Source organism: Rhipicephalus sanguineus, chromosome 7, assembly GCF_013339695.2.
Source record: "Rhipicephalus sanguineus isolate Rsan-2018 chromosome 7, BIME_Rsan_1.4, whole genome shotgun sequence".
Classification (NCBI taxonomy): domain Eukaryota; kingdom Metazoa; phylum Arthropoda; class Arachnida; order Ixodida; family Ixodidae; genus Rhipicephalus; species Rhipicephalus sanguineus.
In genome coordinates this window covers 124,621,560-124,637,991 of record NC_051182.1, presented here as the reverse complement: position 1 = coordinate 124,637,991, position 16,432 = coordinate 124,621,560, and the positions used below count along the sequence as shown (strand labels likewise).

Here is a 16,432-nt window from a genome sequence, read left to right as displayed (position 1 = left end):
AGAAATCGGAAATGCAGCCGAGGAAGGCACAGGGTTAGATGGGGCGATTAAAGGGGCCCGCCAATACCTTTCCTAGTAACCATCGAATGGCTTCGTTAAAGGAGTTTATTGTCTCACAAATTGACCGCCGCAAAAATATTTAGAATCCGTCAAGTACGAGCGGAGTTACAGAGATTTGTCACATGCTGTAATTGCTTTCTGTTCCCCTGATGAGCGAGCGCGCTGGAAGCTAAGCAGGGAGGGATGGCACAAGGAAAGAAGATACGTCATGTGTGCATCGTGATCTTGGGCACTTTTTCATTTTTTCTTCGGACGCACGGTCTACTTTCAGTGTGATCGCAAGAGCGCGCGCGGACATGTGGCGGCTTCTCATGGCGGTCACAGCAACTATGCAGCTCCCGATGCTCAAACCAGCCAATGGACCTGAAACTTGGGTATATGGAGCGATCATTTGGGTATATGGCATCATTTGTAGAAAGAAGAGAGAATGATTATAGCGTACTTGGAGAATTAATTGCAAATTCCAGGCCGGGCGCTATCATGTTTGGCTGCGCTATCATGTTCGTGTTCTCAGGAGCCTCGACTACCGATCGGCAGTGTTTTCGGAACCTGCTGAAAAGTGTTGCAGGGCCCCTATAAATGAAGCAATTTGCTCGCATAAAATAGAATCAGTCTGCGTGGGCCAAAGCAAATTGGATATCAATGGGAGAAGCCTTCATCCCACAGTGGACGCGGAATGAGCCGACGATGATGAACCGTATCGTCGACTAACCTTGGGCAAGTCATCCACGAACTGAGAGAGGAGGTGCATGATGTCAAGCAGCATGTTGTGCCCCACGATCAACTTGCCGCTTGAGGCCAGCAGCTCGAGGACTCGCCCGAAGCCGTGCGCCAGTTCGAGGTCCTCCTGCAAAAGCGCAAGTGCGACACAAAATAGCCATTTGTAATCTTATTCTGTGTATAAGTGAACAGCACTGATAAGCTTAATAAAGGGACAACAAAGTGAAACAATAAATCAGTTTAGACTGATAAATTAATTCTGAAAACTCCATACTCGGATAACTCTTAAAAAAGTCCAAAGAAGCCCCGCCCAGACAATCGAAGTGCGGAAGCCGACTGCCTCCTTGGCTAAACAAAAGTCCCGCTCATGCGCTAGGCAATGTTCTCCAAGGCAGGAGTCACCGGCCATCTGGCTCATGACGTCGTCTGGAGTGTGCACCCAGTGGAGCAGGCTCGTGTGCATACGCCTTTGAGAGGGAGATGCCTCGAACTTCTAAAGTTGTATCTGTCTATAAAGCCGTTAATTTCACCACTACAGGCTTTTTTCATAGATGACAAAAGCAATGTCAACATATTCACTTTTAAATTTCCCGCCGAAATCTCTGAAGGTAGCGTCATGGATTTCAAAGCACTTTTCATATTTTGGCCCCATACTGGCTCAACAAAATTTCCTGAAACTTGGCATGTAAAGTCTCTAGCTACTTCAAAAGACTATGTACTTAATTTCCACCAATTGGGAACTATGGAGGCCCTAGAAGACGCCATTTAAATCTATGACGTCACGGCGACTGGTGCAGTAACTTCAAGGTGGTAATCACCACGCACACTTTCTTTCTGCGCATTTTCTCGCTTACCAAGCGCCTTCTTGCAGTAAGCACGGCTTTTTGGTATCATGAAAGAGTAATTTATTAAACAAAAAAAAAAATTCATTTTTCGCTTTAGTGTCCCTTTTACGTGAAAGTGTTATATACCCCATGAAGCAAAAAATCCAGTGTTCGTCCAGCGAGCAGCGTTGAGACCCGATGGCAAGGAAACTCACATGACCATGTCATAACATCATGTAACAAAGTGATGGATGACATTACGCCATCACATGATGCCATCATGCCACATGATGACGTCAAACTCCATTAGGGCATCAATGGCCATGGCACATGGCAAATTACAAAGATATAGATGCTGTCATGTGACAATGATACAACGTCGATACCATGTAACAGTGTCACGTGGCATGGACGCTGAAACAGTATGGACATCAAGATAGTCATCACGCCCCACATAATGCGCTTTTGCATTCAATGCAATTAAGAAGGCTTGATTGCACTGAATGGCTGCAACTTTTTGAATGACTAACTTTTTCATGAGGATTTAGAGCAGTTGCATCGTCTCATTGGTGGACTGCCAAGCGCGACACGAAAGGGCCATGAGCTGTCAGTAACAGTTCTGAGAATAACGTTAGCGCTGATAAAGTTGCATTGCCTACATTGACTGCGGTCACATTACTGTATCATTGAACTGCTAACATGGAACACAATCGTAGATAGTATCACACGAGAGTGATGAAAAGAGCAGGAGACAACGTGTAGAAGATGGGATGGAAAGGTACCACATTTATTCAAATACAGACTGAGACTTTAGTGAGGAGAAAAATTTTAAAACCAAAACTTGGTGTCAACTCATATTTGCAGATGCACTCTGGCTACAACCCTCAGACACTGTAGAGCACCGCAAATGTGACAATGCTCGTCACCAATTGAGGACGCTGGGGAGTCAACGCTGTAGTCGATTTTCGTGACGGGCGTCAAAAACTACTGTAATGAATGTTCCCAACAAAGTTACCATTACAGGAAAGTTTTATGGTTTTCTTTCCTTCCAAACTTCAAAGGTCAATTTAGGATCAAGGTTGGCCTGAATCTAAGCAAATACGGTACGCACAGAGATAAGACGCACAAAGGAAACAAAAAGAGAGCCCGTGGGTAGCCATGGGCGAATGCAGTAGTAACACGTTACAATCAAGCATGCCACGAGCACCTACAGGAGCTCTTCAACACCTCGTTTGGATAAGCAGCGAGCAAACGCTTCCAGTTTTAACTCGTTCCAGTCTGAGGATTCCTGTAGGAATCTTCAAACGTTACAATGAAGATCTTGCACGAAGGCGAAAGTGCTTACAGGGCGAAAGTGCTTACAGGGGTGCTTACAGGATCTTATTGCCTCATGAATCAACAGCCGCAAAAATTTTTAGAATCTATCGAGTACGAGCGGAGTTACAGGGATCTGTCGCACGGTTTCAGCGCTTTCTCTCTTCTTTCGTAACAGCGATCACGCTGAGAGCTACGCAGCGGGGGAGGGGTGAGGGGGGGATGACAAGGAGGCAAGAAGATGCGTCCATTCCTCAGCATGTGTCATGACCTTGGGTAGTTTCTTTTTTTCTTTGAACGCGCAGCTTACTTTCAGTGTGATCCCGAGCGCGATCACAGGCACGCAGCAGCAGAGGTAACTAGCCAATGGGCACCGACTTTAGGTTTACAGCGCAGTCGTTTGGGTTTATGGCATCATTTGTCGAGAGAAGAGAGAGTGATTTCTAGCTGAGTTTGAAAATTGTAAATTCCCGGCCACAGGCTGCGCTATAATGTTTGGCTCACATGCTCTCAGGAGCCTCGACTTTCGACTGGCAACGTTTTCTGAACATGCTGAAAAAAGTGTTGCAGGGGTCCTTTAAATGAGCCACGATCTTTAAAAAGCTCTGCCTCACATACTCTAAATTACATAACCTGTCAATCTGGCACCATAGATAAGCACAGTTCAGCTCACAATTCCCGAATCATCATGCATCACATCATGCTGAAGTTGGGCACCTGCGTGGCATCTTTGGAGCTTGCGGCCTAAGGCACATCACAGACAAAGACACAAGAAAGGTCTACTTCGAATATTTCTTGTGTGGTCAGATACTTTGCACCCTTATGACAATGAAGATTTAGGCTTGAAGATCCGTACCGGACCTCCAACACTTTGATTAGTTGGCAGTTTAACAGAAGAGCATTTGAGAAGTTGCCCGCCAGAAAACTGAACCAGTATTTACTTCTTCATTCTTGTTTGTCATTTGGGTGCACTACTAATTTGTAATTTCAGTGATCGAATTTGGATTGTGATAGTTTAATGTAGAGGTGCTCATTTCCAGGGGCGTAGCCAGGGGGGGGGGTCAAACCCCCCCATAAAATTTTCAGTTTTGCTTGCATATATATACACGCACACATACAAACAAATGCACGTACAAACATACATAAAGTATGGTTGAACCCACCTCCCTCCGAAAAAAATTTCTGGCTATGCCCCTGCTCATTTTTTAGGTCTATTGCCGAGACCTAGAAAACGAGCCCAATTCCAAATTACCAGAGGCCGATGGCACACTGAACACGTGAAAGTCACTGACCAATTTTACGAAACCACATGGACAATTCGTCTTTCCCATGGCAGAGCTGTACGACCAAAGGCAAATGTAATGTCAAGATGTAACATGCTTCCGCGCACAATTTTTCGACCCCGTACGCATGGTGTTGCCCTCGCTTCGGCTGCAAACAAAAGTTGCCACCCCTAAAGATCGTCACCTGCCGCATCTTTTTCCTCGGGCGGGTAGACTTTCGGTCTTCCGGGCACTGTGTTGCCACTGTGACGACGTCTCGACCGAGTTGAAGCGAGAGTGCAACATCGAGTTGCTGGTCTGTCGTCTAAGAAAAGAAAGCTCGTGACGAAACAGCGTGGTTGAGACGGTAAGGTCAAGAAATACATTAAAAGCGGCCTTACTTTAGAACGGTACGCGTAGCGTGTACAAAAAGAAACGCAGGCAACAACTGTCGATTTCTTGGACAAGCGTGAAAATTCTAATGCTTTCGCAGCACCGCCACAAGCCCAAAAGAGTAAATGTATAAGAACATCTTAAATTTCGGACGCTCAAACTCGTCGAAGCCTGATTTTTAGTACTTTTTGCTAAATTTGCTGGTTCAAAACTGCATTAATCGAAGCCACCAATACTTCTGCGTTGATTATCTCGCCGGTTTGAACCAGCGTTTGATCACTTTGCAGCCGTAGTAAACTTCAAGTCAGCTTTGCCGCAATGACAAGCTGCTATGCGGTGAAGCATACTGAGAATCCAGAGGGCTACTGTCACGGCGCCAGTGCAGCGAAGTCTTTACGGATAAGCACCGGAAATGCATGCAAATGAGTTCTGCAAAATCCCGCAAGATGGTGGAAGTGTTAAGAAAGGAAAAATAGACAACCACCCGTTTGTGAGCTCATTTGCATTACTATGTGTCCAGTTGCTTCGAGTTGTCGATGAATTCGCCCTTGCGCCGCCATCTGCTATCTTCCTCGTTAGCTCAATTGGTAGAGCAACTGCCCCAGAAAGGCGTTGGTCCCGGGTTCGAACCCCGGACCAGGACGGATTTTCCGGCAACTAAGATGCTTTCTTTCTGAGAAATCCATATAGATTCCCTTGTGCTTCATGCTACAAAAGGGTGGTTGTCTGTTTTCCCTTTCTTAATATTTGGTTACAAGACACGTTTCCCGGGCTTTGAGCATCTATTGTAACAAGGTTTTACCGTACTCCGTAAAATTATGGAAATAATGCAGACTTATTGGGTGGTACATATAACATTTGAATAAGGATGCGCCTTCTCATCCTGGCCCGCAGGTGGGTTCTAATTGTTTTGGACCATGTGACAACGTAGCAGGTTCGCGTTTCTTGACACTGAACAAGCTATGCCAAAATGGTGGTTGGTGTTGGGGAGTGAGAGGCGATTAGGGGCAGCAAAATTGAAATTACCGTATATTGCCGATTATAAGTCGACCCCCCAACTTGCAACCCCTTCTAGGGGGAAAAAATGTTGACTCCGAACACAGCCTCATGCTGCAGCCATAGCTCACCAATAAGTTTTTCAGAAGAGGGAATGATGCAAAGAAACATTTATTTGCTCGTGAAATATTGCTTACGACTCGTCGTCGCTTGAGAGAAGGACGCAGTCACGGTCACTGCCAACGTGTGAGCCACTGCTGCTGCTCGCTGTCGGAACGGGTGCCGGTGGTCGTGAACCCAATCTCGAACTGCCTCCTCAACGACAGGGTATCGTCCAGACTTTGGTCAGCGAAAGAAACGGCATGTAGCAGCACACGTGAAGATCTTGGTCCTTTGTTTTCTCCATTCCCTCACGCAGTTTTCTGACACATCAAACTTGCGCCCTGCTTCAACGTTGCTTTCCGACTCTGCATAGAGGATTGCTTGCCTCTTGAAAGCAGTGCTGTACTGCTGCAGGCATAGCGGTGGAATCGTGGCGTCCGTTTGGCAGCGTCGCAAATCGCGTACACCACTGCTCGCAAGCGAAGCGAAATGCAGAAATCGCGAACAGGCGTGAGTGCAAAAAGACGCGAAGACGCTTGTGGGCGCATGTGCCTGGTCATGTGGTTTAGTTTCCCGCGAAGTGTTGCCAGCCCACACGGCGCTGCCAGCTTTTCTGTGGAACGCCGATGGTTTGTCAACGAATCGTTTCTATCGTATGAAAACAAAACTGTAGGGCGCATGGCAAGGTAAATTCCTCTTTACTCATAGAGCATCGTTCGCCCTCTATCAAAGGTTTGAATTGCTGCTTTCGAGAACGTGTTTCCCAAGCAGTTCGCATTAATGCCACACAGCGGTGATTTTTAAATGTGCTCCGTAGTTTCGCCTCGCGTGGTTTCGCTATAGTTTCGCGATCGTCGTGGCAGATCACAAAAATGTCCGAATCCGGAAGTGGCGCGCGCGCGTTGGGAGATAGCTGTTGCCGCAACTCCGCTGCCTCTGCGGCTGATGTTATCTATGCGTCGAATAGCAGGAAATCCGAGGACGATGACCTTTCGTCGGACTCCACAGAGAAGTCGACTTTACGATTCCGCGTATAGGTCGACCCCCAAACTTTGGAAGGTCATTTTATAAAAAGAACGTCAGCTTATAATTGGCAATATAGGGTAATTCCGAGTTGAAAATGTACACAAAGCGCACAGTTTGAGTTTGTAAATGTGCTTAACTATGCTGGTTTTCGCTCCGTTGCAAGAAAAAACAGAATAATCAGTTGCATTGGAGACAAGATAGCGAAAGATATTTAAAGATAGCAAAATGAAAAGGAACGGAGAAATGTTTAAAGCGTGAAATGACAGAGACAAGCAAGAAAAACGGACAACTTCTGCGTCGCCGTCATTTTGTGTCCTAAGACACAAATCTAGTTTTCCCTTCCAATGTTGTAAAAGATGAACGTATCTGTAACCCATGAATAACTGTCCAGTCTGAAGCGCTATTCTGCCATATTGTTCATGAAACCACTAGACCACCTGAGAACTCCTTATGAACCTACTCATGACAGAGACCACAAACGGAACACGGACGAGAAAAACGACGACACCATGTTCATCAGTGTTCAGTTTGCGCTGGCCGTCACGAACATTTTCCAACTCACCCAATTCGCTACCTTATGGATCTAGTTTTCTGTTCTGATTAGGCCCTCACCCTTTCCTTCTTGTGCCTGAGCTCGAGCCGGGCCCGCTGCTCTTCCGGCGTGCCGGTGATGCGCACGGCGATGTGGAGCATGCCGTCCGCATCGGACTCCGTGTTGAGCTGGACCTTGTCGCCGAAGCGCGCGTTCACCTCCTGGTAGATGAGCTTGCGCTTGAAGCCGTTGCACTCGGACAGGTGCAGGGCGCTGCCGTCCTTCTTGGGACTGGCCTCGCGCATCGACAAGTCCTCGGGCGAGTCCTGCTTCGAGGTGGCATTCCCGACGCCGTCCTCCTCCTCCATGTCGACTTCCGTGCCAGATGCGCTGTCCAGGAACTTCTGCACCGACTCCCTGTAATAATAATTGCTGGGGTTTTTTAGTGTCCCAAAACCACGATATGATTATGAGGGACGCCATAGTGGTGGGATCTGGAAATTTTGACCATCTGGTGTTCTTTAACGTGCGCCTAAATCTACACGAGCCTCGAGCATTTTGTTTCCATCAAAATGTGGCCGCCGTGAACAGGATTCGATCCCGCAACCTTCGAGTCACCAATCAAGACCGAGTCCCTGCGGATCGACAACAGGTAGAGCCATTACAGTAAAAGCTCGTTAATTCGACACCCGTTAATTCGGAAATTCGGATAATTCGGACGGCTCTATTGGTCCCGGCCAAAGTGCATGTTAATCTATGGGACCAAACCTTCGTTAATTCGTCAGAATTGGGCTCCGCACCGCTTAATTTGGACAAATGCTGACGGCTGCCGCTACACCAAAGTGTGGTAAAGCATCGCTGGCACCACTGGAGCGAAACCGAAACCTGAGTGACATCGCCATCGTCATCAACTAGTGGGGGCGATCGCAGCGTCACCGAACGTCGGTGTCTTCTTTCTTGCGCCTCCGACGCCATTTTCCCTTGTGTTGTGTCGGCACCGTCTCTCCTCGCGGAGTTCTCTTATTTTTCCCCGTTGTGACCGTGTTTACATGTGAGGCCCGAGCATGCGGCAGTAGCTGACGATGGCATCGACGAGTTATCAGCCGAGTCCACCGACGATGACTGTCCGACCTTCGATGCTGTCCTTCCCACAAATATGACCCTTCAAGACTACATCGCGATTGATGATTGTGTCGCCACGACTGGTCTCCTGCCCGATCAAGAAATTATTAATGATGTCGTGACCTCATCGTCGCACCTCACGGGAAGTCTCGGAGGCGCTTTTGATATTAGAGGACGTTTGCCTGAGCACTTGCAACAGTTTGCGTGCTGTTGGCCGTTTGGAAGAGTTAAGAAAAATTGTAATGTGCTGCTGGCCGTTTGGAAGAGTTAAGAAAAATTGTAATGTCAGCCGGAATCTGCGCGAAAACGCAGACGACCATTACAAAATACTTCAGCAAATAAAAGTATGCCTCTGCAACTTGATTTTAATGTTGTTTTTCCTGTTTATTCGTTAATTCGGCATTCGGTTAATTCGGACATTTTTTCCGGTCCCGTGAAATCCGAATTAACGAGCTTTTACTGTATATTGCCATGCGTGTTATTTTGGTGTATTTGGACTTCACCCACAAAGACTGTTTGCAACGCTCCGCGCAGACCGCGCCGCAGTGTTTCAGAAGCTTCATGAATGTTTTAGCTCATTCCATTAAGATTGCGCGCAGGACGCGCATAGTCTAGTTTCTTCGAGAGATTACGCCGCCACCAGCGATAACGTTGGAATGTTCGAAGCCGACACACTTTACCGCTTATCAGTTTTATCGACAGCCGACGCTCTGTTCGCCGCTATCAGTGTACAGTGTGTATTGCTGTAGTTTGATTTCCGCTTCCCGGCCACAAGTTCGGCCAAATAAAGAGTTTCATCATGGACAGGCTAACTTGTTGGCTGTATGGTTTTAATGTGTTACGATTTCATGTTAGGAAAGCCTCCTATATAAGGTACAACTCTTCCAATCCATTTTTTTCATGGGACTGCAGAAAAGAGAAAAACCAGCAACTGGGAAGCGTATAATGAAAACATGCGGTTAAAACTGTGAACAAGTGGTGCTAAATAATAAAGCAGATGGACTGCACACAGCTCTACCTCAGAAGAATTTATTCGTCAGTTTACGGCTTCGACAAGCCCTTAAAGGAATCAGGCGTTTCTTCTGCACCTCTGCCAGAACCGGATCCTTTTCGAGCACATGTATAATCTTGTCGCAGTCCACATGGTGAAACTCACTGACATACCTCCTCAGCACATCTCACGCAGTGACACTTCATACTGTATCAGGCAGGAAAGCTGCACGAACAATGTGTGGAAAGGAGATACATAGGTGCCTGAAGGTTCTTCACTGGGACCAGATGCCAGAGATGTACACAAAAAACATGTGAGGAATCTATAGGTCGGGTTCTACTGCATCTTTTTCGTCAGTGCCAGCTCAGCGTTGCCAATACCAGGGCTCAGTTCAGTTCAATTTGAGTTTATTGGTTACATAAGCTTTATTTTAGTTTATTCAACCACGTGTCATGTGCTTGAATAAACTAAAACTCAGTTACATAATGCTTTTATACAGATGAGGGTCCCAGAGTATAAATACTGAAAGCGGGACCCTCAGTTAAAACTACAACAAAAGTGAATTAAAAAAAAAATGGCAGAAGATTATCAGGTGGTGAACAAGCGAGAACAGTTGAAACAGGAGATTAAATAATAGGAAACCAATAACGTAGAATAGTGAGGGGGGGTGCCGCTTTTCCAGGGTACCTGCTGTCGTAACTTAGCGGCTAATGTGCTGCACTGCTAAGCTCGAGGTCATGGGTTCAATTCCCGGCCATAGGCAGCTATGCTCCGATGGGGGGTAAAATATAAAAACACCAATGCACTTGAATTCAGGTGTTCATTACAGAACCCCAGATTGGCAAAAAATACTAACGTTGATTCCCCCATTACAGCGCCTTGTGTTCAGGCCCATAGCCAGGGGGGGGGGTCTAGGGGCCCACCCCTGAAATTTGGTGATGTAGGTGTTTTTACCAAAAATGAATAATGAACATAGGTATTTTTCTCAGTCAAGGTTTTCAGCAAGTGCCCCCCCCCTCCCCCCCCCCCGAAAAGAATTCCTGGCTACGGGCCTGCTCGTGTTCATACCATAGTTCTGTCATATAAAAATTATTTATTATTACTATTAATTTTCATTTTTGTAGCATGCAGTTGGCTATAATAGCAGAGCCAACGTGTACTTCCTAGATTGTCACTGGCCTCAGCATAACGATGAAGCTTGTAAATCACTCGCAAATACATTTTCAGCTGATGGAGTCAGTAGTGGCCACTACAGCGCAGGCAAAGTCATCGCAGCGACTCTGTCAATTCAACGCAGAAATTTGGTCTAGCTGTTGACAACTGACCTCAAACATCTTAACTGATACACGCAAAGGAAAAATAACACAAAGAGAGACACAGACAGGATGGGCATTACGTTCACACTCCCATAAGCGTGGTCGCAGTGAAGGAGAGAAACTCACAGGACGTCGTCGATGAACTGTTGGGTGTCCTTGGGCACCTCGACCTTGGATATCTTGGACGGGCCGTTGTTGGGCGAGCCAACTTCTTTGAGCTGCTGGGTTTGCCGCTCGCTCAAAGCCTGGCTCAGTTGCGCGGCTTCTTCGGTCCTCAGGTACGAGACACCTGCAATGCCATGTAGGGGGCTTGCACGAGACCAAGACACGCCCCGCAAAAACAATACCATAACAGGATCGAGTCTTGGGACACCTAGCGCTTGTAAGCGCTAGGGTTAGGTTAGGTTAGGTTCGGTTAGGTTAGGCATTGGTGGCTGTTTCTAGGCAGCGCCGAGCGCTTGCGCAACAGACAAAACACCAACGGCGATCATCATTACCGAACACTGCACACAACACACAAGCAAGACTTTTCGCGGAATTCAAATTGGGACACGAAAGAATGGCACTAAAATCAGCTTGCGAGAGCGTGATCTCACTGACGACACCGACGGATTGTCGCAAATAGCAGACACGACCGTTTCGGGTGAGGTCTGTAAGCACGCGAGAACATGCTTCGTGATTCCTCTTGTGAGCTGGGCGCGAAGGTGGTCGGCCGCGAAGTCACGATGACACGGCGGCACCATTGGCTGGAGGGTATCCTTTGATGGAGGCAAGCTACACAGCTCTCGACTTGTAACCGAGTATAGTAATGAACCTAATGGATTTATTCATTGCCACACAAATATCTAATAATGCAGAAAGACATAGTTTCTGTCAGACAGTCTTTGGGAAAATTGATTGTGTTTGCTTTGAGGAAGCATTAGAAAGGTACTATGCCATCAATGAGGCACAGCACGGTCATGCTGCAAACGCTACGAATGCTAGCAGACTCTACACTGCAGCTTGTGCACTACAGCGGTTATCACGGCTTACACTGCAATGAAAGAAAAGAAAAATGAAAGAAAAGAAAAATTCTCAGACCGTGACTGAAGAGCTTGTTGAAGTCAAACCCGTGTTGACTCAGGAACTGTAAACTGCTAGCCTGCGTGTGGCAAAAGACATAGACGATCAGCAAAATAAAAAAGGGGGGGGGGAGTTACAGAAGCAAGAAATGGTAAAGGCTTGTTGACAGCTGCGACCAGCACCGGTTGTTCAACCAAGTTAGTCGCAAAGCAATTGGTTGCAAAAAGTTGCAAATGGCCGCTTTGGTCATAAAGCCACTGCTTTTGCTCAGTTGCTTGCTGCTCGATTTTTCAGTCACGCGACTGCAGTCACAAGTCTCTGAACCTATCTCAAATGTGCAGGAACAGGACATCAGCTTATTTTATTGGGCACTGGCAATGCCAGCAGACCTGAATTCTGTGCGGGTACGGTTATAGGTCGCGTGCAGGTGCGAACACTGGCTGTGTAGAGTTGCATTTTGATTGCCATTTGGAAATGGTCAACACAACCAGCGCCAGTCGCAGGTGTTAATGAGCCTTAAGAAACCGAAAATAACCCGCTGCTATTATAATACGTCAGCTGCTACGACACATTTGTGAATGTGTACTCGATGGTACACACAAACGAAACAAAACGGTTCAACAACTTGCTGTGGAAGTGCGTTGAAAGAAGCTCACTCCAAGAGAAAGCATCGAAGTTAAGCACGCACTAAAGAAGAATGTTCATGTAATTACATACGGATGTTCTGTTCGCAATCCATTCTAACATAGCTGAAATCATTGCATACGGACCGGATTAATTTATTCTAGCACCCACATTTAGTGTGAACATGCATAACCTCGACCTCCACTGTATCACCCGTCGAGAGGTACGAGAGAGCCGGTTGGTTGCACATGATCCCTAGACCAGCAGCACAAATCAAAGGGACACTAAAGGCACACATTGAGTCGACGTGGGTTGTTTAGATAGTGTTCCAGAAACCTCGTAGTGCTTGTTTCCTGCCAAGGAAATGCTTAGTTTGAAAAGAAACGATGTTTCAGTGGTCCACATATTGTTACCGCAATTCAAACCACTCGCCTCAGAGAACGGCCTTGTTATGTAGCATTTGACATGCCCGTACTGCTCGACAGCCGACTGCTGCAGCGCAGCGGAGCGAGTGGGCTTAGCGGAGCACAGCCCAGTGAAAATGGAATTTGTGTTGTTCTCAAGGGTAACACGAAGTTCCCTTTTGCACAAATCACACTAAAATGCACTAGCTGCATTTTATTCTGTCTTGTAATACACTGAAATGTTGCTCTCTGTCATGGGTAGGTTGAGTGCTTGTGATTGGTTGAACGAAGGCCCTACTACATAATCAGGATATTGCTCCAGAATGTCCCACCGGTGGCGCAAATCATGTCCTACATTTACCTTAATTCCTCAATTGCGAAAGCATTGCTGCGTATACGATTAGCATTCTACACATTTTCAAACATTGGCTTCTCACTCCGAAATAAATTGCTATTTGCTTTCACTGCCCCTTTAATAGAATGCAGAGCGACTGAACGGGTACACGGAAGACTGCACACACGCAGCGTCAAACATTTGAACTACAACTCTTAATTTTGTATGTGTTGTGCATGCACATGATTGAGTGATTGAAAATGACAAGAACAGACAACATGAGGACATAGAAAATTCGTTGCTTTGTTTTCTTTCCTATTGTTTTCTTTCGATATTTTCTTCTAAATGTTTAATCGGAAAGGCTGATCTAATATTCAAATATTGATATTCGTTAACCCTCTAACATGTTTAGACTGTTTTTAGCACCAGCCGCCCTCCACTGCGATAAGGCACTGTCGTAAAATCAAATTAGGCAACATGAAAACCTTCCTCAAGACTTGCCTGGCATCGAAACATCCTGTCGGGCGCACCCTTGACCGTTTGCTTCGGACAAACGTAGAAGTTGAATGCCTTGTACGTGTACCTGGAACCACAACCGAACGCTGTTGTTAGAGGTCGTGTAAACACTTCACACCCCTAAACACAGCAGAGTCTGACACATGTGCGCCCCCCAATACAAAAAAAAAAACACAATCACAAATCAGTTTAAAGAAAAACTATTTCCTTGAGTGTCGGCGTTTGGGTGTACGCAGCCTTGGATAGGGAATGTGGCGATAAATTGATGAGCGTTGCGGCAACGGCTAAACGTGAAGTCCAAATTGAGTGACAGAACCACCGTGAACATATGCAACTGTCTCTGATCTAAACGGTTTAATATAATTGCCGCTTTCAACGACCCAGCTAACTAATACATTACTTTACGTCTGCAGCTGAACCTATATAGTCCCAGGTCAGTCATGGCTCGTTTGTTTTGCAGTTAAATGATGGCCGGTGTCATTTCAGGGTTTTAAGGGACAAGAACTTTAAAGAAACGGGTGAAAAACTCATTTAGTGTGCCTTGATTAGAACTAAATGACCTTAGGACCACACTACGCAAGACGCACAAGCAAACCGGGAGGTTTCGGGACTTAATCGGTTAAGGAGGGTGATCGACACGGAAAAAATTGGAGATCAGATTGCAGATAAGCAAGACGAGGTTCATTGTTAATCGTGATAGACCTACTAGGTCGAATAGGTAATGGAAGTTACAGCTATCTTTTCATAGGTGGTTATCAGGGCTGGTTATCATGACACCTGCTGGCACAGTGGACCACCTTAAGTATCAAGACTCTCTCAATGTCCCGATCGTTCAATCTGGGCCTAACGATCCAACTGGACTACTATATCGTCACACCAAGTTGTAACGAACACAGACCAGCTAGCAAAACTCACAACTATAATCACAGGCGTGCGCAAAGGGGGGGGGGGGGCAGGGGGGGCGGCCCCCCTAATACCTAAGAGGGGGGGGCGCGAAATCTGCCCCGTACATTGACCCTTCTAGTCACCTAAGAGGCGGGGGGGGGGGGGGGGGGGCGAAATCTGCCCATACATTGACTTAGTAGGGTGGAGGGGGCGCTGCGATGAACCTTCGACCCCCCCCCCCCTGATGGGGAACCCTGCGCACGCCTATGGCTATAATGCACGTAGACAAGACAGGGGCGGTGTTGATCAACTCACCCGCGCTTTTCCTTGTCATGCTGGAACACGCACACGCCGACTTGCACCACCAGAAAATCTAGAGACGACTACAACCGGAAAGGCAATCAATATAAACAGACACGCACAGACAGATCGCGTAGATACGATCGAAGTTTCGTTTTTCTACGGGGAGCTTTGACACAACTACACGATGGGGCACGTTGAACCACTCGTCAGAAAAACGTAATCTGCCATAAACCAGTTGACGCAGCGAGTGGCGAACGACAACACAAGCATGAGAAACGACGAGAGAATACAAACAAACCTCTCTCAGCTTTCGGTAGCGTTCTTCTGGTGTGTCATACGCGTGGGTACTTCTTTCCAACTCCAGACCTACGAATAAATAAAAACCGATATGCACTTGTGAGCAGCGTTAACTTGGCCTCGAAGCGACTTGCTTACCCGTAAATTCGCAGTCGATTGCGACGAACGAGGCATTTTCGAGAGCTGCCTTCAGCACGCCGAACTGCTCCTGAAAATCTTCAGGGGTTCGGCAAGAGAAAAAAAACCGGCGTTTTTAAGGATAAAGAAAGACACGACGACTGGAAAAAAGAAAGGCGCCTCGTAGATGACCGAGTTTGCAACTCACTTTCTGCGGTCACTTCCATGGTCTTCGTTCGCGGGGACGGCGCAACATCAACGAAAAAACACCGCAACGGCTACGCGCTGTCGAAGTCCGTTCGCTTGATTTCAGGCGGCCGCCATTTTCACAAATGAGACGGGTGCCGAAGACATGGCGGTCGTGACGCGTTTCCGGCTACGAAAATTCAAGCTCACGGCGTTCGCAGCGTATAAAAGCATAGCCTCTGAGATTTGAAGCTAATACTCGGGGATACCCGGTTGTCGTCATTTTAACAACGAGTTGCTATGACAGAAACGTACGCAAAATTTTTCTAGAGGCACTTATATATTTTTTACTGGTTACGTAGCACGCTAGTTTAAGGTATATTACAAGAATTATCTGACCATGACAATTTACCTTAATACAAAAAGGCATTTAACGACAAATAAACTCTCAACTGGACAAGTTGGCTCGTTGGTCTAGGGGTATGATTCTCGCTTAGGGTGCGAGAGGTCCCGGGTTCAAATCCCGGACGAGCCCACTTTTTTTTTACGTTACTTACATTTTTTTCTTTTGTTTTTAGAACCTCCCGAGTAATTTTGTTGCGTCTAATCCCGGACCTACCGAGTTGTTAACTTTTTTTTTTTTCCTGCGTTACAGTCATAGGTCGGCAAGCTCACTCATGAGTCGACTCACTCTGACTCAGGCTCATATCGAGCCGTCAGTCTGAGTAAGCCCGAGAGACTAATATTTTCGTGAGCTTGAGTCTGAGTGAGTCCGTCTCAGAAAAATTTCAGTGGATCTGAGTCCGAGTGAGTCCAGTTTAGGAAAATTTTGGTGAGTCTGAGTTCGAGTGAGCTCTAAGGGCAAAACTTCTGCGACTTTGAGGGTATCTATAATATATCTATCTATCCGCCTACGACTTTGTGCTCTCCTGGCCGTTTCGACAACGAGCATAAATGACAGGTCACAACATGAAAATCGTGACATGCTTGTCATGTACAGCATGATTTACATGCCACGGTCTGGGTGCTCTTGCGGCCGTTTCGTT

The 16,432-nt window shown here is 46.7% G+C and overlaps 1 protein-coding gene and 2 non-coding genes across 5 annotated transcripts in view; 2 read left to right on the top strand and 1 right to left on the bottom strand.

Annotated features, from left to right (window-relative positions):
* LOC119399834 (poly(A)-specific ribonuclease PARN) overlaps window positions 1-15,552 on the bottom strand; it is a 59,478-nt gene extending 43,926 nt beyond the window's left edge. For all 3 annotated transcript variants that reach the window (XM_037666693.2, XM_037666690.2, XM_049417860.1), the window contains exons 1-9: window positions 15,409-15,552; window positions 15,222-15,299; window positions 15,085-15,152; window positions 14,799-14,866; window positions 13,584-13,665; window positions 11,739-11,799; window positions 10,785-10,947; window positions 7,310-7,646; window positions 773-907 (exon numbers count right to left, since the gene is read on the bottom strand). In XM_037666693.2, the coding sequence (XP_037522621.1) occupies window positions 773-907; window positions 7,310-7,646; window positions 10,785-10,947; window positions 11,739-11,799; window positions 13,584-13,665; window positions 14,799-14,866; window positions 15,085-15,152; window positions 15,222-15,299; window positions 15,409-15,427 (1,011 nt within the window). In that variant the 5' untranslated portion in view covers window positions 15,428-15,552. The remainder of the gene's footprint in view (window positions 1-772; window positions 908-7,309; window positions 7,647-10,784; window positions 10,948-11,738; window positions 11,800-13,583; window positions 13,666-14,798; window positions 14,867-15,084; window positions 15,153-15,221; window positions 15,300-15,408) is intronic.
* Window positions 5,143-5,216, top strand: Trnas-aga (transfer RNA serine (anticodon AGA)). The gene has a single exon. It is a non-coding gene; the product is annotated as a tRNA-Ser (tRNA).
* A 297-nt stretch (window positions 15,553-15,849) lies between the features above and the next one.
* Trnap-agg (transfer RNA proline (anticodon AGG)) lies at window positions 15,850-15,921 on the top strand. Its single transcript has one exon. It is a non-coding gene; the product is annotated as a tRNA-Pro (tRNA).
* The last annotated feature ends 511 nt before the right edge of the window (window positions 15,922-16,432 follow it).